This window comes from Canis lupus, chromosome 38 (assembly GCF_003254725.2).
Source record: "Canis lupus dingo isolate Sandy chromosome 38, ASM325472v2, whole genome shotgun sequence".
Lineage (NCBI taxonomy): Eukaryota > Metazoa > Chordata > Mammalia > Carnivora > Canidae > Canis > Canis lupus.
The window spans coordinates 21,535,768-21,560,868 of NC_064280.1; the positions used below are offsets into that span (position 1 = coordinate 21,535,768).

The window sequence follows — 25,101 nt, forward strand, 5'->3', positions numbered from 1 at the left end:
AATGCTTTCTTTTTTTAAGGATTTATTTATGATAGACATAGAGAGAGGGGAGGGGCAGAGACACAGGAGGAGGGAGAAGCAGGATCCATGCTGGGATCCCGACACCAGACTCCATCCCGGGACTCCAGGACCGCGCCCTCGGCCAAAGGCAGGCGTTAAACCGCCGAGCCAGCCAGGGATCCCCCCTATATCAATGCTTTTGAAGAATATACTTTTTAAATATTTTTATTTATTTGAGAGAAAGAGAGAGTGCATTGTGGGGGAGGCGGGCAGATGGAGAGGGAGAAGCAAACTTCCTTCCTGTGCAGAGAGTCCCCCAAGGTGGGGCTCTATCCCAGGACCCTGAGATCAAGAGCCAACACAAAGGCAGATGCTTAACTGAATGAGCCACCCAGAGAGGCCCCTGAAAGTCTTTTTTAAAAATTAACATTAAATCCATTATGAATAGTTACAACTTGACCTTCAAAGATTCCAAAGGGCTCATTATTATCTCAATGACCTTAAATACCCCGATATTGCCTGTGCTGAAATGTGTACCGGGTGGGCACCTCTGAAAAGCTAAGGGTGCCTAAAACTTGCCAACAGAAACCTCCAAACCTCCAGGTAGGAAATGACAGAAGGGGAGTCCTGGGAGGGGAGGAGAACCGAGGACAGGCCTACGGGGATGCTCCAGGGCGCCCGGGGACACGGAGACCCGCCCACACCAAGGCCGCCAAAGGCGCGGAGCAGAGAGGCCTGGCCAGGTCCCCGCGGGTGGGAAGCCGGGAGACGCAGGCGCGGGAGCCTGGAGGGGGGCTCCCCGGCCTCAGCTCTCCACCGCGGTGGTCTCGGGGGCTCCCGGGCTCGCAGCGAAGCGGGGGGCGGGGGTCTGGAGCGTTGCCCTGGGCTCTGGGAAGGCCGGCGGCTCCTTCAATTCCAGGACCACGCGGCTCAGAAGGCCCTTGAGCAGCTGCATTTCTTGCAGCAGAAGGTCCACGTCGGGTTTCAGGGCTCCAGCGGGCGGTTCCGAGGGCGCCGGCAGGGCGCAGGCTGGTGGCCTCGCCGTGGGGGCTCTGCCCGCGGGGCCCTGCAGCCCCGGCGACGTGGCGTTGGGGACGGAGGTGACCGACGGGGCCGATCTGGACACCGGGGGCTTCCTGAAGGACAGCGGCTGGCCGCCCGGCGCCAACGCTGCGGCCCGGGGAGCCTGGGCGGTGCTGGACGCCGAGGGCAGCGCGGACCCTGCGGGCGCAGCACAGCGGGACCCACGGCCGCACTCACTCTCCCACCCTGCGGCGCCCGCGGGCCAGGGCGGTAGGGGCCGGGGTGGAGCGCGGGGAAGGCGCGGGAGGACGGCCGGCGGACCCGGTGAAGAGGAGGAGGGAGGGGAGGAGGAAGGAGGGTGAGAGGTCGGAGGGGAGGGGAGGAGAGAAGGGAGGGAGGGGAGGAGGGGGAGGGGATGGGGAGGGAGAGGGAAGGAGGGAAGAGGGAGGAGGAAGGGATGGGGAGGGAAGAGGGAGGAGGGAGAAGGGAGGAGGGAGAACGGAGGAGGAGACGGGGTGGCGAGGAGAGAGGGGAAGGGAGGAGGGAGAGGGAGGAGGTCGGGGATGGAGAGGGGAGGAGGGAGGGGAGGGAGGAGACGGTGAGCCGGGAGGGCCGGGTGGCGCGAGGGAGAAGGGTGCGGAGGCGCGGGCCGGGCGGCCCGCGGGGGGTAGCAGGGGTGGGGGGCGTCCGGGGAGGGTGCGCTCACTCACCGCGCCCCGCGAGCTGCAGCCAAGGGCTGCGTTTCCGGACGCTCCGCGTGGCGGTCGCGGCCTCGCACCAGTAGGACTCGAGCTCGTCGACCTCGGGCTCGGGGACCGTGTACTCGGCGCCCCAGTCGAAGCGGCGCACCGGGCGACTGTACTTGTAGAAGGCGAACTGCAGCGGCGTGTCGCGCCGGTGCGGGTGCAGGCGGGTCTCGCAGCGCACGGCCACCCCGCCGCGGGCCTCCGCCCTGCCGGTCACCGTCAACACCGGCGCGGGGAACAGCTCTGCGGAGAGGGGCGCCGGGCGCTCAGGGGGCGCCGTGGGCCGGCGCGGGGGGCCCGCGTGTCCACGCGCCGCGGCACCGCCGGTTTCCCTCGAGGGACCCCGCGGCCCAGGGCACCGAGAGGGGGCGGGGGGGGGAGGGAGGGAGCCTGCGAGGACGGGGAGCGCTTGCCAAGGGGGAGGGGGAGCGGCCCGAAGCTTCCCGTCCCATCCCGCGGGACACCCAGTTCGGGGCCCCCGGCCTGGAGGGGGGTGCGCTCCGAGCGGGCCCCCCGCCCCCCCAGGGACCCCTACCGCTGCCCCGCCCTCCGGCTGGGGCTTGGACACCGCGGCGGGCTCTAGGGCCCCCACACCCGGAGTAGGAGCCGCAGCTGCGCGGGAGGGAAGGGACCCTCGTCCCACGCAGGCTGCGCATCAGGGGCGCCTTCCCGGCGGAGGAGAGCGAGAGCGCGCATGGACTAGGGGAGAAATGAGCCTCCAGCCTCCCTGCCCGGCCGGGCTCCCGCCGCAGAAGTGCCCAGGGCTCGTCTGCCCAGTCCCGGGCCGCAGGGGTCGCCCACCTTGCACGGTCACGGCCACCTTGGCGGAGAACATGGGCGCGCTCTCCACCGGGAGGCGCATGGTGCCGGAGCACTGGTAGCGCCCGCTGTCGCCCGCGCGCGCCTGCGGCACCGAGTAGTTGGCGCTCGCGTGGAAGTAGCGCACCGCCCGGCCCTCGTGGTAGTAGTGCAGCTTGTAGACCGGCTTGTCGTACCAGCCGCGGCAGCGCAGGACCAGCGGCTCGCCCTCGAACACCGCAGCGTAGGGCACTTGCAGGATCAGCCAGTCTAGACAGTCACCGTGGCAGGCCTGACTCCAGGAGAAGCCCAGGCCTGGGGGGTCCCACCCTTCTCCCCCTCCCCTGCACAGTGGCTTCCCCCCTCCCGGCTGCAGGCGGCCCAGGAGGGCGGAGCTGGATGCCTTGCCAGGTGAGGGGGAGGTAAAGCAACCCCCCCCACCCCCAACCCCCAACCCCCCACCCCCGTGTTCCAGTAAGGATGAGGAAGGAAGGCAAAGATGCCCGGTTCTCAGCTGGCTCCAGCCTCATCACAGAGTAACGGCCATCAGAATGGCATTACACTGCTCAGGATGCCTTCCTCACCTGGCCCCTAGTTACTTTTCCAGCACCATCTCAGTATTGTCACCTGCCCAGTGTCTCCCTCACTGTCCCCACCTCCCACTCCTAATGCAAGCTAGGTCCAGCCACACCCAATATACCTGTTGGGAGCACTGGACCTGCTGTGAGCCCAGGGCCTTTGCACCTGTCAATAAGACCCCCCCCCACCAAGACACACACACACACACCTGTTTTACTTGAGGCCTACTTGTCCTGTAGATCTAGCCTTCAACTTTTTCTCCTCCAGAAAGCTTCCCCAACCCAGCAGAGCTAACCCTTGTATAACCCTAACATGTTCCGGATGCCATTTTTAGGAATTTTACTTTGAGAAAGAATTCTGCAAGTAACAGACACAATCAGTTTCCTATTCTATTCCACAAATGGTAACCACCTCCTCTCATGGCCAGTATCTTATCGGTACTATCAGTTTCCAAACAAGAAACCGCAGAGTATGCACATGAAATGTGTGTAAATGCTAAGTGATTATCTTTGAGTTCTGAATACAAATTGTGGCCTATCAGGCTGAGATGATATAATATTCCCTACAAAGTAGCTAATCCCGGAAGCTAAAGAACAAACTACTGCTATTTTCTTATCCTGCTTTGAAATCCTTTAAGTGACCCCAAGAAGTCAGCTTCTGAATTGACGCCTATGTACACGTGTATGCCTGCAGTAAACTTTTAAGTGCTTTGTTCAACTGTTGCTCTCTTTTTTCCTTAACAATATGTCATAATTCGTTTTTCATCCTCACAATGGCCAAAGACAGATACAATCATTGTCCCTATGTGGCTGCTGGAAAGCGCAGAGAAGCATCTTGCTGTTCATTCAGGAGTGATTCTCCCTGCTGCACCCAGTCTACACAGGAACCTTCACTCCCCACCCCTTTGCTTTGCCCTTTCCATCCCTGACCCCTCCCCCATGGCTCCCCATCCAGTATCCCAGGTCTTGAGCTAGTCTCATAAATAAGCACAAACGTTTATTTGCCTCCCTCTATGGCAGAGGGGCAAGGGGACCTCTGGGGCCAGGCAAGCCTCATGGTGTCTCTCACACAGAGTGCCACGCAGGGCGCTGCCTGCTCCAGAGACTCAAGATAATCCCCATTTCCCACCCCAGTGGGAGTGCCCCAGTGTTCTCTCCCATTGGGGGACCAATACGGCCAGAGGAGATGCGTGGAGCCCCTGCCCCCATGTTCAAGCACTCACCGTTGGAAACAGAGAGGTGGATGGGGTCACTGACAGGTGCTCCCCGTGTCTGGCATCGATACACCCCTGGGGTCTGCACCTCGATGCTCTTCTTGTGAGAGGGCAGAAGTAGGTGGCCCAAGTACCAGAGAGTGCTGATGGGCCGGAGCTCCAGGAGCAGAGGGTGGTACCCATCACATCGCAGGGTCACCCGCTCCCCCTTGAAGATTGTGGTCCAGGGTGGGTGTAGAGACAATATGGGCTTCTCCAGAGTAGCTGGGGGGGGGGGGCGTGTAAGAGGGGGCAATGCGGGGAAGAGAATCAAGATGAGCTGCCCAAGATGTGGTCTGGGGTGGGCCACTCTGAGAAAACCCCGGCTTCCAGGATCCGGCCCACATTGCTAAACCATCCCCGTGGGAGGAGACACCGCACCGGACTACAATCCACCGGTACCCATTTCGAGGTGCATAGAGGCAAACTGGGGTCATGGGGATTGAGAAGACATTGAGAAGTGGGGAGTATCCAAGCAGGTCACCCAGGGGGGTTGGTGTGGAAAATGTAGGAAACTGGGTTGAGGGATGGGGGAGACTCACCAGCTTGCCCGCTGCTTGGAACTGCAGAATGAGAATTGAAGCAGAAGAATGTTGGGGATGAGAGGAAAGTAAGGGACCTTTGACCATAGGAAAAGCTCTGGGAGTCTCAAGACCTGTTTTTCTTTTGCCTTTACTTTTCCTGGCTCTGAGAAAACCCCCTTCTCTTGATCCTCGAAAAATAGATAATGAACTGCTGTTTGGAAATGAGGAATGTTCCCCAACGCGTGCAATGCACAAAACACATGCACACACTATGCACAAAACACATGCACACACAGCCTTGGGCCACACTCACCCCACAGCCCAAGTCCTTTTGCCGCTGTCCATGCACTGAGGACTCACCCAGGAGCAGAAGGGCTGTCAGTGGCCACATGCTGGCCCGGCCCACAGCAGCTGCAGCACGATGTCTGCAATAAATGTTTAAGTGCTTTGTTCAACTGCTGCTCTATTTTTCCCTTAGCAATGTGTCGTAATTCATTTTTCATCCTCACAACAACCAAAGAGACCGATACAATTATTGTCCCTATGTTACTGCTGGAAATGCTGACCGGTGTTGACTCCTGAGCCCTGGAAGACATTGCTGCTTCTCCCACCCATTCCTAATTCCTGAAATGGGGAGACTGGAGACAGCAGGACATGGGCTGGATAAGTGTCAGCTCTCAGGTGTCCCAGGCACCAGGCACTGTCCCACTAGCACCCCTACGGCCACCTCACATCTCAGGCCAACCCCAACCCCTGTAGAGGAGGTATGCTGAGCAGAGCCTTTGCCCTCTGCAGCCCAAGAAAGCCATGTAGAACCCCGGATTGTGGCAGGTGACACAGCCACCTTCAGGCTCCCATTGACATCGACCTCTGTCCCACATCATCCCCACCTTTCAGGTGGCCCTATAAGCCTCAATTGAGGAAAATACCTCCCCGTGTCCTGAAGGTCTACCTGGGGCCCTTGTTCTGCTCACTCCCTGATGACAGGAGTGTGAGGCCTTGAGAGGTTGACATTGGGCTCCCTGCACCCAGAGCTCACAGCTTCCCACAGGTGAGTGACAGAAGGGCATGATTCACCGACCACCTTCTGTATCACTGTCTTCCAAAGTTATCGTGAAGAATGGAAAAAAATGCAATGTGGTTCCCCTTCCTGAAAACTTAAACCCTCAGAAATGAGAACATTCTTTCCTACGCAGCCCAGGGATCTCACCCTATGGCATCTCCACTCACTCGTGCCTGCCCGCCTTCCTGCTAGCCATCCCCGCAAGCCTTCCCCAGCCATGCCCCAGTTCCAGGACTCCTCACCTGTGGCAGAGAAGTCACTGCATCGGCCCCTCAGAAACTTCGCAGATCCCACCTCCCAGCTCTACTTCTGGTGTTTTCTGAGCCATGCGATCATACCCTGAGCAATGGGGAACCTGAATTCTCATGTAAATACTTAATGAATTTTCCAACCTGATTGTATGTCTCCTTGGACCAGTGTCCTGTCCTCACCTGGGCCGCACGGTCCTGGGGCGCCTCCTTCCTCTGGAACTCTGGTGGACGAAAAGGACTATCAAACACTGTCAAGTCTCTTAAAGACAGTCTCCTCCCTCTTCCTTGCTGATGGCCAGAGCTCCATTCTGAGAATCCCCTTAGAGTTTCTCTTAATATGACAGTTTTTGTTAAAAATGCAAATGCCTCTTAAGGGAAATGTGATTGGTTGTTTAGTTCTGCTGGCCACCTCAGATCCTGTTTGAGAGCAGGTTTTTATTTTTGTAATTTCCTTTTAAAGATTTTATTTATGTATTTGAAAGAGAGACAGAGAGAGCAAGCACGAGGGGCAGAGAGAGAGGGAGAAGTAGGCTCTCTGCTAGCGGGAAGCCCCATGCTGGGCTCCACCTCAGGACTCTGGGGTCATGACTTGAGCTGAAGGCAGACACTTAACTGACTTGAGTCACCCAGGTGTCCCGAGAGCGGGGTTTTTTAAAAAGATAGATAGTCATATGGGTCTGAAAAGCAAGGAGGTGCTTGATAAGGGGCTCGGGAGGGAGGGAGGGAGAGAGGAACTGGATAGTAAGAACAGAGATTTATAAACTGCCTGCTTTAGGGGTGTCTTGGCTAGACCATGCTGCCAGACTTCCCCACACTCCACCCGCCTCCTCCCCCGGGGCCAGCGTGGGCCTCCCTGCGTCATCCACAGCCTCCCCATGTCATGCCCCAGGACTGTGACATCTGCCCCAGGCCACCACGTCTACAGTAAGAATGTGATGCACCTGTCAGCTGTCCCTAGCTCCACACAAACAGTCTCTGTTTGACTTCTTATCACTCAGAACACAGATTTCAGGCTTTTTACCAGATTGCACAAGACACCTGATTACACCAAAAGTTCATGAGATGTATATAGTCTTCCTGAAAATCTCTAGACTCATCGATAGGGTTCCCATCATACAGTGCTCAGAATCTGGCCTGAAGACTCTCCCACCCAACGGATCTTTATTCTATTCTAGGCTTTGTTCTGCATTTCCCCCAAGCTGGATCTCTTTCTACATCCAAGACTTTTCCCTGCAGAATTTCTAATTCTTCACCCCTTTGCTAATGCAGAGAAAGGTAGCAATTACCCTTTGTTACCTGAGCAATTCTTTGAAGCCTGTCATGGCATAATCTGTGGACAAGATATGCCATCTTCTGCTAAGTGTCCTGATGACTAAAATGTTTTCAACTACTGTTGCTGGCACCAGCTCACACTCCGTGAGTGCTGAAGCCCTGAGCACTGAACCGGGGGCAAACCCCATGTCCCTGCATTTAATCCCAACAGGGGGCCTTTGAGGAAGGATTATTAGTAACGGTGGTGATAGAGCTGGGATTTGAGTAGAAGTCCATCTCACTCCAAAATATGTTCCCTCTCCCCGCTGCTCGTGGCAGTTTGTCATCGTAGGCTTTTCAGGTCCCTTCTCTTGTTCTATTATTTTTTCTTACCTCTATGCACACTACCCTCCACGTGAGTACACATTGTATGATGCTTACTGGATATACTTGTATACATGCGTATGTTTATCCTTGAGTAATGTCTCCTGTTATTGATTCACATAAATGGTATTGTGTTCTAGGTATTATTTTCTCTCTCAGAACAAAAGCCAGAGTTAAGAGGAATTTGGTTACCCACCCCCATAATTTTCCTGCACCTATGATTGTGCTGGGATATCTCATCTCATCCCTCTGGCCCTCGGACTGGAATTTACACCATCGGCTTTCCTGGTTTTCAAGCCTTTAGACTCAGACTGAATTATATGTTCCTGGGTCTCCAGCTTGCAGATGCCAGAGCATGGGACTTCTTGGCCTCCATAATCTCATGAAGCAACTCCTCATATCTCTCTCTCTCTCTCTCTCTCTTTCTCTCCCAGCCTCTGACAGTCACCATTCTAGTCTCTGCTTCTATGAGTCTTGACTATTTCAGATTCCACGCATAAGTGAGATCATGCAATATTTATCTTTCTGTATCTGGCTTATTTCTCTTAGCCTAGTAATGTCTTCCAAGTTCATCCATGTTGTGAATGGCAGGATTCTCTCTCTCTCTCTCTCTCTCTCTCTCTCTCTCTCACACACACACACACACACACACACCTCACATTTTCTTCATCCATTCTTTTGATAGACATTTAGCATTCAGTTTGTTTCCATACTTTGGCTATTGTGAATAGTGTTGCACTGAACCTGGGAGTGCAGGTACCTCTTTGACATACTGGTTTCGTTTCCTTTGAATACATACCCAGAAGATATATACCTCTTCATAAGATAGTTCTTTTTTTTTTTTAAGATTTATTTATTTGAGAGAAAGAGAGAGAGAGAGCTCAATCTCACAACCCTGAGATAATGACCTGAGCCGAAATCCACAGTCAGATGCTCAACTGACTGAGCCACCCAGGCACCTCTCGTAAGGTAGTTCTATTTTTAATTTTTTGAGGAACCTTCACACTGTTTTGCACAGTGGCTGCACCAGTTTGCATTCCCACCAGCAGTGCACAGGGCTCTCTGTCCTCCACAACTTCATCAACTCTTGCTTTTTGATACTAGCCATTCTAAAGGTATGAGGTGATCTCTCAGTGTGGTTTTGATTTGCATTTCCCTGATGATGGGTGATGGTGAGCACCTTTTCATATACCTGATGGCCATTTGTTGGTTTTATTTTTAGAAATGTCTCTTCAGGTCCTTTGCCCATTTTTAAGTCAAGTTATTTGGGTTTTTTTCTATTTATTTTGTTTTGTTTTCTATTTAATTGTATGAGTTCCTTATATATTTTGGATGTTACTGCCTTATCAAGTATATGGTTTGCAAATATTTTCTCCCATTTCATAGGTTCCCTTTTCACTCTGCTGTTTCTTTTTTCTTTTTTTTTTTCTTACTGTTTCCTTTGCTACCCTGTGCTGTTGTTTTACTTTCCCAAAGATGTGTTACAGAATAAAGGAACACATAGCGCAATCAACTTAGACTTTTTAAGACTTTAGACTTTATAAACTCTTCTCTGAGAGCAGAGATCATGCTAAACTCATATTCTTTTTTTTCTATAGCACCTTCTTTTTTTCTAGTAACACAATACTCGGTACATAAATGTCAAATTAATGAAGGTTCTTCAGTACTGAAAAAAATTAGCTATTTTGTCTGACCTGATTAAGGCTGGGGAAAACGTGTGAAACACACATCATCATGGCTTTCAGGTCAACAAGCAAACAAAGGTTCACCAAATCCAGCAATACTGAGAGTGCACTGGAGTAGTCTTTAAGAGGTTGGAATGGTTTACTTGAAGATCAATAAAGGAAAGAACTACTCCACATAGGAGGTGATAAACTCAGGTTTTTATTACCTCTAAGAAAAGAAAAAGGCAGAAACCACACAGGCATTTGAAGATGATTTAGGGAAATATATATATTTAAAGGAGGCCTAAATCCCTGCTCAGATAAGATCTTTTAAGTTACTAATAATTTATATCTACTTATGTGTTTCTCCCTCATGGTCTCTCCAAATCAGCCCCTCAAAGGTAGCTCCTATCCTGACGTTGGTGTTTCCATTATCATGCTCTTTTAAAAGGTTTATCCTATGTATGTGTAAATGCCTAAAAAATATATTCTTTTGCTGTGCTTGTTTTTAAACTCTGTATAAGGGCATCGTATTATGTGGTATCCCCTGGGACTTGCTTTTTCCTCTCAAGCTGGTATTTTTGATATTTTTTATGTTGCTTTATTTTATATATAGTTTACTAATTTTTACTTTGTATAGTATTCTACTCTGTGGAAAAAGCACAATGTATCCATTTTTCTGTTGGTGGATAACTGAATTGATTCCAAAGTTTTGCTTTTACAGATAGTGCTATTATGAACATTATTACATCTATCTTCTAATACACATACACTAGAATTTATTTTGGGCATATACACCTGGACATTGGATTCTACTTTATAAGATAATGGACGTATTATCTAGCGTTGACCTCGGAGACAAAATCTAGCGTGGCTGCATTGGGACCTCTGTGGGTCTAAACTGCACAGGGCCATAAACCAGACCTGGTGTAACAATTCATTTTCCCCACTTCCTCCCAAACCCCAGGCTAGATGGGCAGATGGAGACAAGTAAACCCCCCACCCATTCTTTCTGCTCTATTCTTGCCTTCCTCACCCCTCTCCTTGAGGCTTCCAAGTACTTGACGAGGCTGGATCCTCTGGGCAGAGTCTGGAGATTTTGCAGATGCCACACATGCCACTCATCCCTTAAGGTCCAGGTTAATTTCCATCTTCTTCAAAGTATCTTCCCTTATGCTGGCTCATTCAATTCAACTAAACAGAATTTTAGAGCTTAACTATGCCTCATTAAACTAAACACCAAAGAGTCAATGTGGTGCAAAGAGCTCACCCTCCAGTGAATAGAAATAAGATACTAAAAAGTTCTGATGTGGTGGGATGAGAGAGGTGCACACAGACACATGGACGAGGAGAGCAGAGGTGACATTTATCTTAGCCAGCTGCATCTATGACTTCCTTCCCTGATCGTGGATAGCTTTTATTATCTGTACATGAATTCCTTGTTTAGCATGAGAGCTTGCAGGATGTGTTCATGAAAATGGTACCATTAACTGAACTCAACTCCATGTGGCATGGCTGTAACACGGTATAAGAAGTATATCCAGAATAGTCCTCTAGCAATTGAGCTTCTGTGTTTTCAAATCCACCAAAGTCATGAAATACCTCTGGTCATCATTTCTTGCAACTCCTATTCACACCGTTGTGAGTTAAATCCTCCCAGGCTGCAAAGATGTTTACAGGCTCTTACTAATTCCCAACTGCCTCCTGGTCCTTCCCCTTGAAGGTGTTAGGAACTACCATAAAACTCACCTTTTAGAGAATGATGGGAACTATCAAGAAACTCAAGTGTTAGGGACGCCTGGGTGGCTCAGCGATTAAGCATCTGCCTTTGGCTCAGGGAATGATCCTGGAGTCCTGGGATCGAGTTCTGCATTGGGCTCCCTGCATGGAGCCTACTTCTCCCTCTGCCTGTGCCTCTGCCTCTCTCTGTGTGTCTCTCATGAATAAATAAATAAAATCCTTTTTAAAAACTCAAATTTTAATATCCAGCATGATTTTATTCCTTTGTTTCTTTGTGGCATGTCTGAAGTGATCACATGTGCATTTTTTATAAATTACTGTGACTCAATATTGCACAGAATAAATGGCACAAAGAAAGAATATGGTGGAAAATATCATACCACGTGATTTAGGATGTTAGAATAACATGATAGAATGCTCATTGGCTGAGCTAAAACGAGTGCTAACTCATTGACCAAAGGTCTACTGTAGAGTCTCTCAAGCTTTCATTGGCTGTGAATGTACAATAGCAGTCCAAATGTAGAAAAAAGTATTATTCTGGTACCAAAATAGATTTATGTATATATTTTTAAAATATTTTATTTATTTATTCATGAGAGAGACAGAGAGAGGCAGAGAGAGAAGCAGGCTCCATGCAGGGAGCCCGAGGCGAGACTCGATCCCGGGGCCACAGGATCAGGCCCTGGGCTGGAGGCAGCGCTAAACCACTGAGCCACCCGGGCTGCCCCGACTTATGTATATTTTTAAAGAAAAATGCTTCAGAGACATAATAAAATAAAAAATTGCTGTTTTGGCAATGTTATGCTTGATCACATATGTCTGAGTCTAATCGGATCCTGTGGGAAATTTTTACATATCCCGCTTTTATTATTTTATGGGAAAGGGTATTACTCTTCCTCTATCACAAAGTTTAAACCCTCTATAGACAGAGACACTATTTTATGAGCCTCCTTAACATAGAACAAACCTTGGTATGTAGTAGAGGCAACGAAATACCAGCATGTAATTAATATTTGCTGAATGATGCTGGAGGAGGCAGCAAGAAGAAGAAACAAAGGTCCACCCTAGAGCCTAACACCTAGCTTCCACAAGGTTGAAGTTTCTTAATCTTGGCACTATTGACATATTGGACAAGATAATCCTTTGTTGTGGGGGCTGTCCAGTGTGTTACCTGATATTTAGCAGCATTCTTGGCTTCTACTCACTAGATGCCAGTAGCCCCACTCCCCAAAATGTCTTTAGACATTGTCAAATGTCCCCTTTGGTGGGGGTGGGGGATTGCCTCCAGTTGAGACTGCTGCATTAAGTGCATCTCATTGATTTTCTTTTAGTCGCCAGATTCTGGCCTGGGCAAAAGAAGGCAACAGCTGGTCTAGAGGGAGCAGGATTGTTACGTCATGTTATGAGAGAATATGTAATTATAGCTAAATTCTGAGGATCACTTTGTGCAAATTTATTTATACTCACCTATCTCTGTTACTCTAACAAAATACTGGGCAATTTGTAAGACTATTTATGTGTATGTATAGGACAGAAAGAGCAAAAGTAGAAAAAGCTGAATTTATTCAGAGTACTTGAGCAATACTGCAGATGAATTATTTACTCGTATTCAACAGGACCCTTTATGGTCTCAAGCTTCAGGCGGACAGATAGGTCCCTCAGCTCCATGACCAGGTGACCAAGGAGAGCTCTCATATCCTGCATTTGCTTGAGAAGAATGCCCATCTGGTGATACAGATGGGGGTCTGGCACCTGTAGAGGAGAGGAGAAGCCTGGGTTCTTAGAAGGGGTGGACAGTGGAGGCTGAGGTCCAGGGAATGCTGTTGGAGTAGATTCTGGAACAGGTGACTTCTGAGGAGCTGGATTCAAGGTGCGGGACGAAGTAGAGCTGGAGGGACCTGCATTATGGGATAAGAGGAACATATAAGACCGAAGTCTGACTCTGGCCCTAGCCTCATACTATGGTCCTAGCCTCATATTCATGGTACAGATAAGGGTGAAGCCTAACTCTGGCCCTAACCTGTCTTTCTTGTTTTCTGAAAGTGGCTGTGGGGTCCAATGCCAGCAGAGGTTTAAGGACTCCCTCAAGATCAAAATTTGAATCTGAAGCTTGGCTACCTCAGTTTGAAAATCTTCAGTGATGAGGCTTCATCATTACAGGGCTATAGATATTAGCCAATTCTTCCTCTATAAAGGCAGAACCTAATTCCCTACAGTGTGGAGGTGGTCAGTGGTCCTAGGTCAACCTCTTTACTGTATATGACATTAGTGCAATTCCTCATCTTTGTTCCAGCCTTCAGTGTTTCAAGAACACCTCCACTGGCTCCTTGTATCACCTCATCTTCAAAATCACCTCCTATTATTTTTCTTATGACATGATCTCAAGCCCCCTCATTAGGGTTACCACCCCCTCTGGATATATTATTTCAGGTCAAGTGCAGCCTTTTTAATTGAGAATTGAATATAAACTCCCGACTACCTCACCTTCATTCTAGATACTATATTCCTGCAGATGTCCAGCATTCATGTAGGGAGCATAGGGTCTATGGGGCAGCAGCTGTGGAGCTGGCTCAGGTTTTGGTTTGGTGAGGTGTGCACTGTGGTCCGAGGGAGAAGTTCCATAACTGTGCTCTTTTCCCTCCCCGGGGACTCTGGTTTATTGTTCCCTCCTCCTCTGTGTCCTAACTTAACCTGTTCATACCAAATCCCAGCTCACAGGTACAATCCTTTCCCTCACTTTTCACACAAGCCAGACAAATCCACACTAACTTACTCTGCACCCGGATCTCCAGCTTGGAGCTCTGTTTCCAAACTTGGTTGTCCTCAGTGGCTGCTTCACACCAGTAAGACCCAGAGTGCGCCTTTGAAGCTGTGGGGATCTGGAATTCCGGGGAGAGGCCCCTGCTGCGCACTGTCCTGCTGTCCTTGTAGAAGGAGAAGAAGAGGCGGGTGGTTGATCTCTGCAGGGGCAGCTTTGTCTGACAGCTCAAGGTCACCGGGTCCCCCTCTCGGGGCTCAGCAGAGGGGGTGGCTCTGAGAAGTGGGGCTGGAAACAGTTCTGGGGGAGAGATAAGTGAGAAAGAAGAGCTCAGCCATCCTACATTCAGGTGGACCCATGCCAGGCAAAGTATCTGGTCGCACTTTCCTCCCCCATTCCCATTAAGAATGAGCAGTCTTAGCAAAGCTGCATTGAAACTTCCAAATCTTCTCTCTCTTTAACTAGACAATATTAGGAAAGACTCAGAGGTGGGCAAATCTTACAAGAGTCCAGATACCCAATCAGTGAACATTGGGAAGCGTGGATCTGGGGGATGGAAGTGTGGGAAGCACACGGAACTTGGAGAGGACTCGAAGACTTGAGAATGCAATGCGGAGATGCTGCTCCTCCTGAAGCCCAAGCATTTGCCAGCAACCTGTCTCTTAGCCTTCAGTGATCTTGTCACCTTTATTGAGAGACAGTCTTGGTCTCTCTGTGTCTCCCCACCTGCCTCTGCCAACAACCACACTCCCTCCAGCGCTCACCTTGGATCTTGATAGCCACGGAAGATGCTGTTTCTGGGCTCCCAGGACCAGGGCTCCTCAAGATGCCGCTGCAGTGATAGTGCCCGCTGTCAGTCTCTTGCACCACCGCAATGGAGAATTCCCTATTAGGTCCAGGGGGACCCATTGCTGAGCCATCTCGGTAGAAGGTCACTTGGGCCAGTGGCCAGTCTTGCCAGGCCTGGCACCGTAGAGTCAGTGGGTCTCCTTCAAATATAGGGCTGACTGGACCTTGGAGGATCAGCCAGTCTGTGGCCCAAAGCAAGAGTTGAGTGTGACCCACTGCCTCCCTTGGGAGTTCCCCCAGTGCTACTCGCACAGACTGCCCTCTCACCTTTCTCTGAGGGTCCACACAATTCTCGCCCCTGGTTGGGAATTGGAACAACTTCTCTAGGGCCAAAGAGTGAGTGAATTTTTGTAGGGCTTTTGTGAGGCTTCCCTGAATATAGGGAAGAAGGTACAGAAATCCCTCTTTATCCACAGTTTTGCTTTCCATGGTCAACTGCAGTCCAGAAGCAAATGATCCCCCTTCTGATATATCATCAGAAGATCAGTAGTAGCCTAACACTGCCTCACAGTGCTTCTGTCAGTCCCCTCACTTATTTTATCAGGTAAGCATTTTATCATCTCACATCATCACCAGATAGTTACATATTAGTACAATAAGGTATTTTGAGGGAGGGAGAGAGCACTCACATAACTTTTACCACAGTATATTGTGATAACTATTGTATTATTAGATATTGTTGTTCATCTCTTACTGATCTCTTACTGTGCCTAATTTATATTTTATCATAGGTACATGTGTATAGGGAAAACTTAGTATATTAAGACTTTGGTACAATCTGCAGTTTCAGGCATCCACTGGGGGTTTTGGAACATATCCTTCATGGATAAGGCAGGGCTACCGTACCTCATCCCACAGCCAATTTACTGGGGGCAACTTTGTGACTGGGCTAGTAGGCTGAAAGAGCAGGTTTGGGAAATGGGAAAAAGAGAAGGTCTGCACTAGTCAGTCCTTCCCGAGACCTCACCGTAAGACACAATCAGATGGAAGGGTTTACTGAAAGTGTAGCCCTTGACCTGGAAGTCAACTTCCCTTGGGCCCATCAAGTCCTCCTGGGTATCGCAGCTGCTGTCCTGGGTGCTGACAGGTCCTTCACATTGCAGCGTCTCAAAAGGGGCGGCTGAGCAGGGCATGGTTTGAGAAGCAGAAAACAAAGCTGTGACTTGAAGGAAGAAGACAGAAAATTGCCCTCCACCAGGGAATCTCCAGGAGAATCATCCTTTGTAGAGTGAGAAGGGGAGACTCCAAAACCCACATGGGTCTATTGACTTGTAACTTGATCCGCTGGCTTTCAGGTGCTCTCAGGGAATGGACGTGGTTTGGGGAAGAGGGTGGGGAGACAATGGCAGAATGTGAACTCACCAGCATGACATCCAGCTGCTGGTGCAGGAAACCAGAGGCCTAAGGCAATGATGACCCCTGAGCAGGCAGGCGTAGGATAAAAGGGGAAGGGAGATGATCAGATTTTAACACTCACTGGGTGTTTATTTTTTTTTTCCACTGGGTGTTTAACACGTACCACACACTGCTGGACACTTTTATGCATTATTTTACCTAATCTTGACAAGACTTCTAGGTATGTAATTTCACCCCCAATTTTATAAGTCTTAGAGAAACAGGCTTAGAATAGTTCATTAACTTACCCAAAATTTGAAAAAAAAAAGTAGGGAACAGAGCAAGAAAAGAAATTATGTCTGAATCCAAAATCAGTGTTCTTTTTACTTCACTGTTTATAGACTTGATCAACTGCAGGTCTCAGATCTTCCTTGGAAGGTTTCTTCCACATTTTCATTTTCTCAAAATTCCCTTTGTTCTTCATCCATGAATATATTATCTACCAATTAGCTTTCAGTACCTAGCAGTGTCTCCTCCTTCCTTTCTCCTTCTTTCCAGTCTTCATTTTTTCAGCCTTCTCTACCTTGACGTCCTCTGTCCCTTGAATTTTCCATGGCAACAATAGAGCCCTTCCTATGTCCTTTTCTCTACTCCAAACCTCTGCTCCCAGTCTGTAATGGTAACTATGGAACAATTCTTTCTTTGCTTCCAGGTTAAAACTTAGAGTTAAGGATTTTTCAATGTATCTCCTCAACCTATCACTTAGCTCCATCGTTGACCCAGGCAAGATAATTCCCATTTTTCCCATCTTCATGACTGCTTCTTGTCCCTCAATCCCTCTCCCCTTCTTTTGGCCCCATGGCCATTCACATATCCTCAATTCTTCACTCCATTCTTTCCCGACCCACTTGCCTTTGTTCCTTTCCATTCCCAAAGGCCCAAAACTCTGTAACTTCCCCAAGCAAGGCCTCTTTCCACTTCCTAATTCTCATTATATCAGTACCAGGTGTTTTCTTTAGATCCTCCCTCAGCTCCCTTCACCACTACTGCTGCTACCTTTTTCAGTTCCTCTGCTATTATTCAACTGGACTCAGCTTCCACTCCTTTTTGAAAATGAGCTTGTGAGTTGCCAGGCACTTTCACTCAATTACATGGTAGGTGTTAGTCTCATTTTATGAATAAGAAAATGGAATTAGAGATATAAAAAGTGAATTTTCCAGGTGACATACAGCTAGTTAATAGAAAAGGAGTTCTTGCCATAATACCAGTGCTGTATCTTCACACAGTCACCAAGTCCTGTCTCTATGAGTTCAGTAAAATGATTCAACAACATTTTTGCACAAGGATAATGCAGATGCTAAAGAATTAAACATAAATATGACAAGGTTAAAAAACAAAAACAAAAACAAGCATTGTCCCTGTCTACAAATAACTCAGTTTAGTGGATGGCACACCCATATGAGGAGATTATTTCAGCATGAGGAGTAAAATAATAACAAAGATGTATGACAGGCAACCATTGGGGCAGAAAGAAAGGGAATCTTTCAAAGAAGCTTCCCTGGTGAAGATGTCACCTATATGGAATCTTTAGGGATGCCTAAAAGTTTGTGAGTAGGAGGAAATGGGGCCCATGGAGAAAGCTCATTTCAAGCAGAGGTAGCGGTATGAGTGAAGCTTAGAGATAGGTAAGAACCTGGTGTGTGGGGATCCCTGGGTGGCACAGCGGTTTGGCGCCTGCCTTTGGCCCAGGGCGCGATCCTGGAGACCCGGAATCGAATCCCACATCGGGCTCCCGGTGCATGGAGCCTGCTTCTCCCTCTGCCTATGTCTCTGCCTCTCTCTCTCTCTCTCTCTCTGTGACTATCATAAATAAATAAAAATTTTAAAAAATTAAAAAAAAAGAACCTGGTGTGTGAATGGATAAATACAAGCAGGGTGGGGTTTATTACAACATAATTTGCAGGGCTTGCAAGGTAAAAGCAGAGGCTGCAGAGGTTAAGTAGAAACCAGGCTATGGTGTGCCTTGTGTGCACCAGCTGCAGAGTGCAGAATCGATTTCAAGGGCACAAGACTGAGACACGGAGGTTAGTTAAGAAATTATCGGACTATCCAAAGTCGACAATGATGAGAGCTTTTCCTAGCATACACTATTAGTTCTGTCTCAAGGAAGGGACTGTCTCTAAGAACAGTCTAGAAGTTACATTTTGCCAAACTTGCTAATGAATCATATCCAGGGGAGGGAGAGGAAGGAGTCTAGGTTTTCTTCCAAGTTTTTGGCCTGGATGCCTGGGTGGATGCCATGAAGTGAGATCAGACACAGTGAAAGATGAAATTAGGAGATGTAGGGACCAAGGGGACAGATGAATTCAGTTTTGTGCTGAGATACCTGTGAAACTTGCAGATATATGTCCTGTGCAAAGTTGGATCTTCAACTATGAAGCTAAAAAGCACAATTAAGGTTGGAGATTTGACTTGGAACTCTTAAGTAATAGTTGTAGAGGTAAAAATTATGCAGATACATGAACTCACTAAGGAGATTGGGTAAAGAAAGAAGAGTAAGGAGGCAGGAATAACAACAATAGAAAACACAAATCTTTAAGGGGAAGATAACAGAAGCCATCAAAGGGACAAAGACGGGAACATAGAGTGCAAGGAGAAAATGGCATAGAACTCAGGCAAGCAAAGAATGCCAAGAAAGAATAAGTGACCAACACTGCCCAATGCAGCAGAAAAATCCAGCAGCAGAAGAACTAAAGGGTGGGTAATGGCATAGTTGATCATTACACCCTGGGCAAAACTGATTCTGTTGGAAGCCAGACTGGGTGCGCTGAGGTATGAGTGAGAAGTGGGGAAGTGGACAAAGTAGGTGGTACCAACTACTCTTTCAAGAAATCTGAGAAAAGGAAGGAAAAGAGTTGAGATGGTAGCTAAATGGGGCATCATAGTCAAGGGGGCTTTGAGAATGGAAAATCTTGAAGATTTTTATATTCAGAAAGAGCCATTCAATCCAGCATACCACGTTTTCAAATATCTACCCTTCATTTCCCACCTGAACATTGCTTCTTTGGGCCAAAGTCAGTCCACGTATCTTTCCATTGATCAAAGTCAGGCATATCTCCATTCCCACACCAATGTTCAAATGTATCACTTACCTAGTAGCATCTGGGCTGCCCAGAGCACAGTAGGAGAAAAGTAGAGGACCCCAGCTGTGAGGACACAACCCAGCCTCATGGTGACTGTGTTTAGGTCTCCTGCAGCCTCTAACACACTGATTTTCTTCAACATGAAACCTCTCAAATTAGAAAAGAGGAAGTAAATCTAACTGTCTCATCTCCTTGCATCTGGAGCCTATTTTCAACTTTGTGATTGGCTTTCATCATTCATATTTGACTAGATTGGCCCCAGCATCATCTACATCCTTAGGGTTGTAAGTAATACAGGAATACTCTCAATTGTTCAAGATCTCCCCCGTAATGCTCAGAGACCTTCCAAAGCACATAATTGTCTGATACAGCTTCTGGCCTTCATGACACTCTGGGAAAGGTTAGTGCAACTACCTTTACATCTTAATGTACCTTTCATTTCACTGGTAAAGCTGCTGGGGACAAGAGGCAGGAATTGCTTGAGGGCAACACAGAAATTCACTGGAAGAGCAGTGATGAGAATTCACATGTCCTGCCTTATCCTGCTCCAAGGCTTCCATGTTTCTAGTGACCATACTGTCAGAGAGGGAAGCAGGTTGGTAATGGCATAAACATAAATAATTAAATTAGTAATCAGATTAGTCCCTTGTCGGCTCCAACCACCCAAAGCCCACACGAATCTGTACGCAAATTTCTCTAGACTCATGTCTCAGCTCTTTGTTTCTGCAGCAAGATTAAGGCTATTCAGTCTCAGAGGATATCTGAGTATGAGGCAGAGAGAGTCCCCTGGGAAAGAGGAGAGGAAAGAAGAAAATTGACTTCCAGAGGACTCAGCCATAAATCCAGGGCTCAGGCTCAGGGCCAAAGCTTGAGCCACTGATCCTGAGGAAATTAGAGACAGCATCTGATAGCTAGAGAAACCTAAGGAGACTCAGGAATAAGGGCATAATGGAGGCTATAGCATCTCTCTTCAGCTCCAGGTAGCTTCATGGGGACCATTGTCCTTGCCTCTGAATGTTTGCTGTTTGATCAAGGCCTCCTTAGTGGCAGGGCTCATGCCTCTGTCACAGGGACCACACTCCCTACCCCTCCCCATTATAACACCCACCACGAGATGAAACAGATTATGAGAAATGGGAGAAAGCAGTCCCTCTTGAAGGCAGAGGGAGGGCCAGCATGACCCTTCAGCTGTGCAAAAACCACAGGTCAGAGCAGACATATTAGCAACACGGGCATGAAAGAACGGATATTTCTCAATCTAAAATAAGCTTTTAGAATAAATTTTCCATTATCTGAGAGACATATATTTTTGTGCAGGTGGCCCCAGGGAATCCAGTGGGGGTTGAATATGGGTGTGGGGAGAGTCAGTGAGGCAGTAAGTCTTGCAGCTGATGCAATGTGAAAGACCAACCCAGCAGCCTCAGAAGAGGAAGAAAATTCTTGGCCGGACTTGATAAAAATCAAGAAAATGTGTTTACATGGGCCTCCACTCCTAACACTCCCTAGAACAGAGTCTCAGGGTTGAATAGGTCTTTAAGGGTCTGCTAAGCCAACCACAAAAATCTTTCCCTTCTTATGCACCCCTTCCCTTTAACTGCCCTTACCACACTGTCATACCTGATTAGAGACCCTCTGTACCATCTGCATCAACTCACAAGATCTCAGAGGCAAGAAGGCCTCTGAACGTGTAGGGTGGGGTGAAACTATCATCATCTTCACATCTAAATTCCTACTAAGGCCTCTGGGAGATTTTATTCACTTGAAGCCTGATCAACGAACTATTTAGAGTAGAAGAACAAGACAATGCTGTTTGCTTAGTATGTGCTTATGAAGACTGAAATCCAGTTCATGGAGTTGGCTCTGCCATCAGGATCATCCCAGAATTCTCATGGAGAGTTGGGGCAAGTCCCTGCCTCATTCCATCCCAACACCAGTTGGGCTGTTGCCATTCTCAGCTATACCTGGCTTGTCACTAGTGGGCTGATGCTCACTTTTTCTTTGTTTTTGATTGAGTTAATAAAGATATATACAAAAGATGTGAAGGTTTAAAGAATAATGCTGTGGGACACCTGGGTAGCTCAGTGGTTGGGCGTCTGCCTTCGGCTCAGGTCGTGATCCCAGGGTCCTGGGATCGAGTCCCGCATCGGGCTCCCCACAGGAAGCCTGTTCTCCCTCTGCCTATGTCTCTGCCTCTCTCTGTGTGTCTCTCATGAATAAATAAATAAAATCTTTAAAAAAAAAGAAGAATGGTGCAATATGCAATTATGTGCCCTCCCACCCAGTTGAAGAAATAGAATAATACCATTATCCTGGAAGTATGGTGTGGGTTCCTTCTGATTACATTCTCTTCCTTCCCCATGATAATCATCCATACCCTTGATCTTCTTTTTATTGCCCCCTTTATTTTATAGTTGTAATAATTTTGTATTTTTTACATGTATAATACATATTATATCATATATTAGTCTCAGATGTACAACATAATTATTCAATACTTGTATCTACCACAGAATGACCACCACAGGTCTAATTAACTTCCATCACCACACATAGTTACACATTTTTTTTTTCTTGTGATGAGAATTTTTAAGATCTACTCTCTTAGCAACTTTCAAATATACAATCCAGCATTATCAACTAGAGCCTCCATGCTGTAGTTACATCCCCAGGACTTATTAGCTCTCATTTTTATTTTATTAGTTGCTCATTTTATTGAGCAACTCAGAGTAGATTGGCCGGCTCCTACACCTAGAGGTGTAGGTGTATATTTAACTTTTTTATTTTTATTTTTTATGTAAATGTGTACTATATGTGTATTTCCATAATTTTTATTATCATAAAAACATGTAATATAAAGTCAACCATCTTAACCATTTTAAGTGTACATTCATAATATTGTGCCACCATCACCACCATCCATCTGCATAAACTCTTTCATCTTATGAAACTGAAACTCTGTCCCCATTAAACAAGAACTCTTAATTTTCTCCAGTAGAAAGGCAACCACCATTCTACCTTCTATCTCTATAATTTTGACTACCCTCGGTACCTCAGATAAGTAGAAGCATAAAGTATTTTTTCCTTGGGACTAGCTTCGTTCACTTAGTTCACTGTCTTTAAGATGCATCCATGTTGAAGCTTATGTCAGAATGTCCTTCCTTTCTAAAGTTGAATAATAGGATGCCTGGGTGGCTCAGTGGTTGAGCATCTGCCTTTGGCTTAGGGCGTGATCCCGGGGTCCTGGGATCTATTCCTGCATGGAGCTCCCCGCAGGGAGCCTGCTTCTCTCTCTCCCTGTATCTCTGCCTCTCTCTCTTTCTGTGTCTCTCATGAATAAATAAGTAAAATATTTTAAAAATAATAAAGTTGAATAATAAATATTCCGCTGTATGTATATACCACATTTTCCTTATCTATTGATGGACAACTAGGTTGCTTCTACAATTTAGCTACTGTGAATAATGCTGCTAAGTACATGGGTGTGCAAATATCTCTTTGAGACCTTGCTTTCAATTCTTTTGGGTATATACCCTCAAGTGGAACTTCTGGAACATATAGTGCTATTTTTAGTTTTCTGAGGAAGCACCATACATTTTCTGCAGCAGTTGTACTATTTTACATTCTGACCAGCAGTGTACAAGGGTTCTAATTGCTCCACATCCTCAACAATATTTGTCATTTTCTAGATTTTTCTACTAGTAGCTGTCCTAATGGGTATAAGATAGTATCTCATTATAGTTCTGATTTGCATTTCCCTAATGATTAGTGATGTTGAATATCTTTTTATGTGTTTATTGGTCATTTGTTTGTCTCCTTTAGAAAAATGTCTATTCAAATTATTTGCCCATTTTAAAATTTGATTTTTTTTTTGTCATTGAGTTTTAGGAGTTCTCTATGTGTTCTGGACCTGAATCCCTTACCAGATTTATGATTAGCAAGTGTTCTCAGTCATTCCGTGGGTCTTCTTTTCACTATGTTGATATTGTCTTTTGATGCACACAATATTAAATGTTTATAAAGTCCCATTTTTCTATTTTTCTTTGCCTGTACCTTTAGTAACATATCCAAGAAACCAACGCTAAATTCAATCCATGAAACTTTTGCCCTATTTTTAAAAAGAGTTTTATAGTTTTAAATCTATTATGTTTAACTACTTAAGAAGTTGTCACACTGTCTTTTCAAAGTCATTGAACCATTTTGCATGCCCACTAACAGTGTAGGAGACTTTTAGTTGCTTGTTCATTTCTTCCAAAAAAAAGACAAAAGGAATAAAGGGAGGGAGGGAGAAAAGGAGAGAGAGAAAGAAGTGTGGGGGAAAGGGGAGGAAGGAGGGAAAAAAGCAGGAAGAGAAGAAGAGAGAGACACAGGAGAGGAAAAAGAAAGAGTACACTCAGATCTAGTTTCAGATTGCTCCAGTAGAAGCTGGAAGTGTCCAGACAAGCCAAATATGAATTGACATGACTTAGATGCAGGCTTTTCATGCACAGAGTTTAGAACATATATTCAGAAAGCATACACCCCCAAGACACTAGAAGTATGAGAAACTCGCTCAGCTGCCAGGTGGCTCTTGTTTTCATAAGGAAAATGAACATTTTCCTGGAAGATAGTGCCCCGAGCCTTTCCTTTAACTTGACTGCTGGCAGCAAATTAAAGAGTTAAGGCTATTCCGCAGAGGATAGTGCCCTGAGCTTTTTCTCCTTGAGAAATTAATTCTAGTTGAGGCTCTTGGGCCACAGACAATTAAAAAAAATTTTTTTTTATTCTTTTTGTGGTGGGTCTGCAGATTCATCCAGCAAAGCAGAGTAATTCTGGGCTGGCAAGAGATACATCACAAAGACAGACATTCTCCTGCTGGGACCCACGATGACCCTCTATCTCCCTTCTCTTTGCTGCTTTATATGGGCCTGTCAGCACAGAGCACAACCTTCAGCTCTCGGCTGCTCAGTGTATTGCTTCATGTAATTTGTTAATTAAGTGAAATGCGTCTCTCAGTTTCTTTGTTGAAGTAGACTACCTAGCAGAACCACAAGCTTCCCCCTGCCCCAACATACATGAATGAAAACGTGAAAGTGTTAGTAACTGCTTATTTGACAGAGTAATTTTACAAGTATTCATTCTGTGCAGGACTACAGAGATGTCCATTACACCAGTATTGCCCAGACAACAAATTCTAAAATAAGATAAGCAAACAGAAATATGGATTTCTTTTTGAAGGTGATCCTCATTGAACATGGCAATTTTTTAAAAAGATTTTTATTTATTTGAAAGAGTGCAAGAGAGAAAGAGCACAAGCGGGGAGGCAGGGAGAAGCAGAGATAGAAGCAGACTCCCCCCTGAGCAGGGAGTCCGACGTGGGGGGCTCCATCTGAAGACCCAGGGATCATGACCTGAACTGAAGGCAGAAGAGACCAACAGAGCCAACTCAGGCACCCCAACATGGCAATTTTAAAAGAAATTCTTCTACAAGGCCCGTTTAGTCAAGTTTTACTTCCAAAAACAGATTAATATAACAAGTTGGTAAATAATTATGAATAGTCACACAAGTCTCTGTTTTGCTCAAGAAAACAAGATTGATACTCTCATAAAAGTCTTTAACACCCTATCAAATTGGATTCTTTGGGCCAGCTTTATGATGCAGAAGGATAATGCTCCCTCTGTTGATTCAGAAGAGAAGGGACACGTCTTTCATCTCTTTCAAGACTCATTTTATTAGTTACAAAGAGCCTGCAGTTTACTGGTTA

The 25,101-nt window shown here is 47.0% G+C and overlaps 2 protein-coding genes across 6 annotated transcripts; both read right to left on the reverse strand.

Moving 5' to 3' along the window:
- Positions 1–209: 209 nt before the first annotated feature.
- FCRLB (Fc receptor like B) lies at positions 210–6,582 on the reverse strand. 4 transcript variants are annotated; one of them, XM_035711133.2, is made up of 8 exons: positions 6,417–6,582; positions 6,228–6,324; positions 5,283–5,347; positions 4,941–4,961; positions 4,369–4,623; positions 2,571–2,837; positions 1,734–2,012; positions 210–1,221 (listed from the first exon to the last, which is right to left on the reverse strand). In XM_035711133.2, exons 3-8 carry the CDS (start codon positions 5,311–5,313, stop codon positions 806–808), a joined length of 1,269 nt encoding a protein of 422 aa, XP_035567026.1. In that variant the 5' UTR covers positions 5,314–5,347; positions 6,228–6,324; positions 6,417–6,582; the 3' UTR covers positions 210–805. The 4 variants fall into 4 exon arrangements, with proteins under 4 accessions (XP_035567026.1, XP_035567027.1, XP_035567024.1 ...); XM_035711134.2 differs by having other exon boundaries at positions 6,228–6,340; XM_035711131.1 differs by lacking the exon at positions 6,228–6,324 and having other exon boundaries at positions 6,417–6,566.
- A 6,239-nt stretch (positions 6,583–12,821) lies between these two features.
- Positions 12,822–19,505, reverse strand: FCRLA (Fc receptor like A). 2 transcript variants are annotated; one of them, XM_049106842.1, is made up of 7 exons: positions 19,370–19,505; positions 16,245–16,301; positions 15,850–16,002; positions 15,150–15,254; positions 14,798–15,064; positions 14,049–14,333; positions 12,822–13,173 (listed from the first exon to the last, which is right to left on the reverse strand). In XM_049106842.1, the coding sequence occupies exons 1-7, from the start codon at positions 19,500–19,502 to the stop codon at positions 12,875–12,877; spliced, it is 1,299 nt and encodes a 432-aa protein (XP_048962799.1). In that variant the 5' UTR covers positions 19,503–19,505; the 3' UTR covers positions 12,822–12,874. The 2 variants fall into 2 exon arrangements, with proteins under 2 accessions (XP_048962799.1, XP_025276640.1); XM_025420855.3 differs by lacking the exon at positions 15,150–15,254.
- Positions 19,506–25,101: the final 5,596 nt, after the last annotated feature.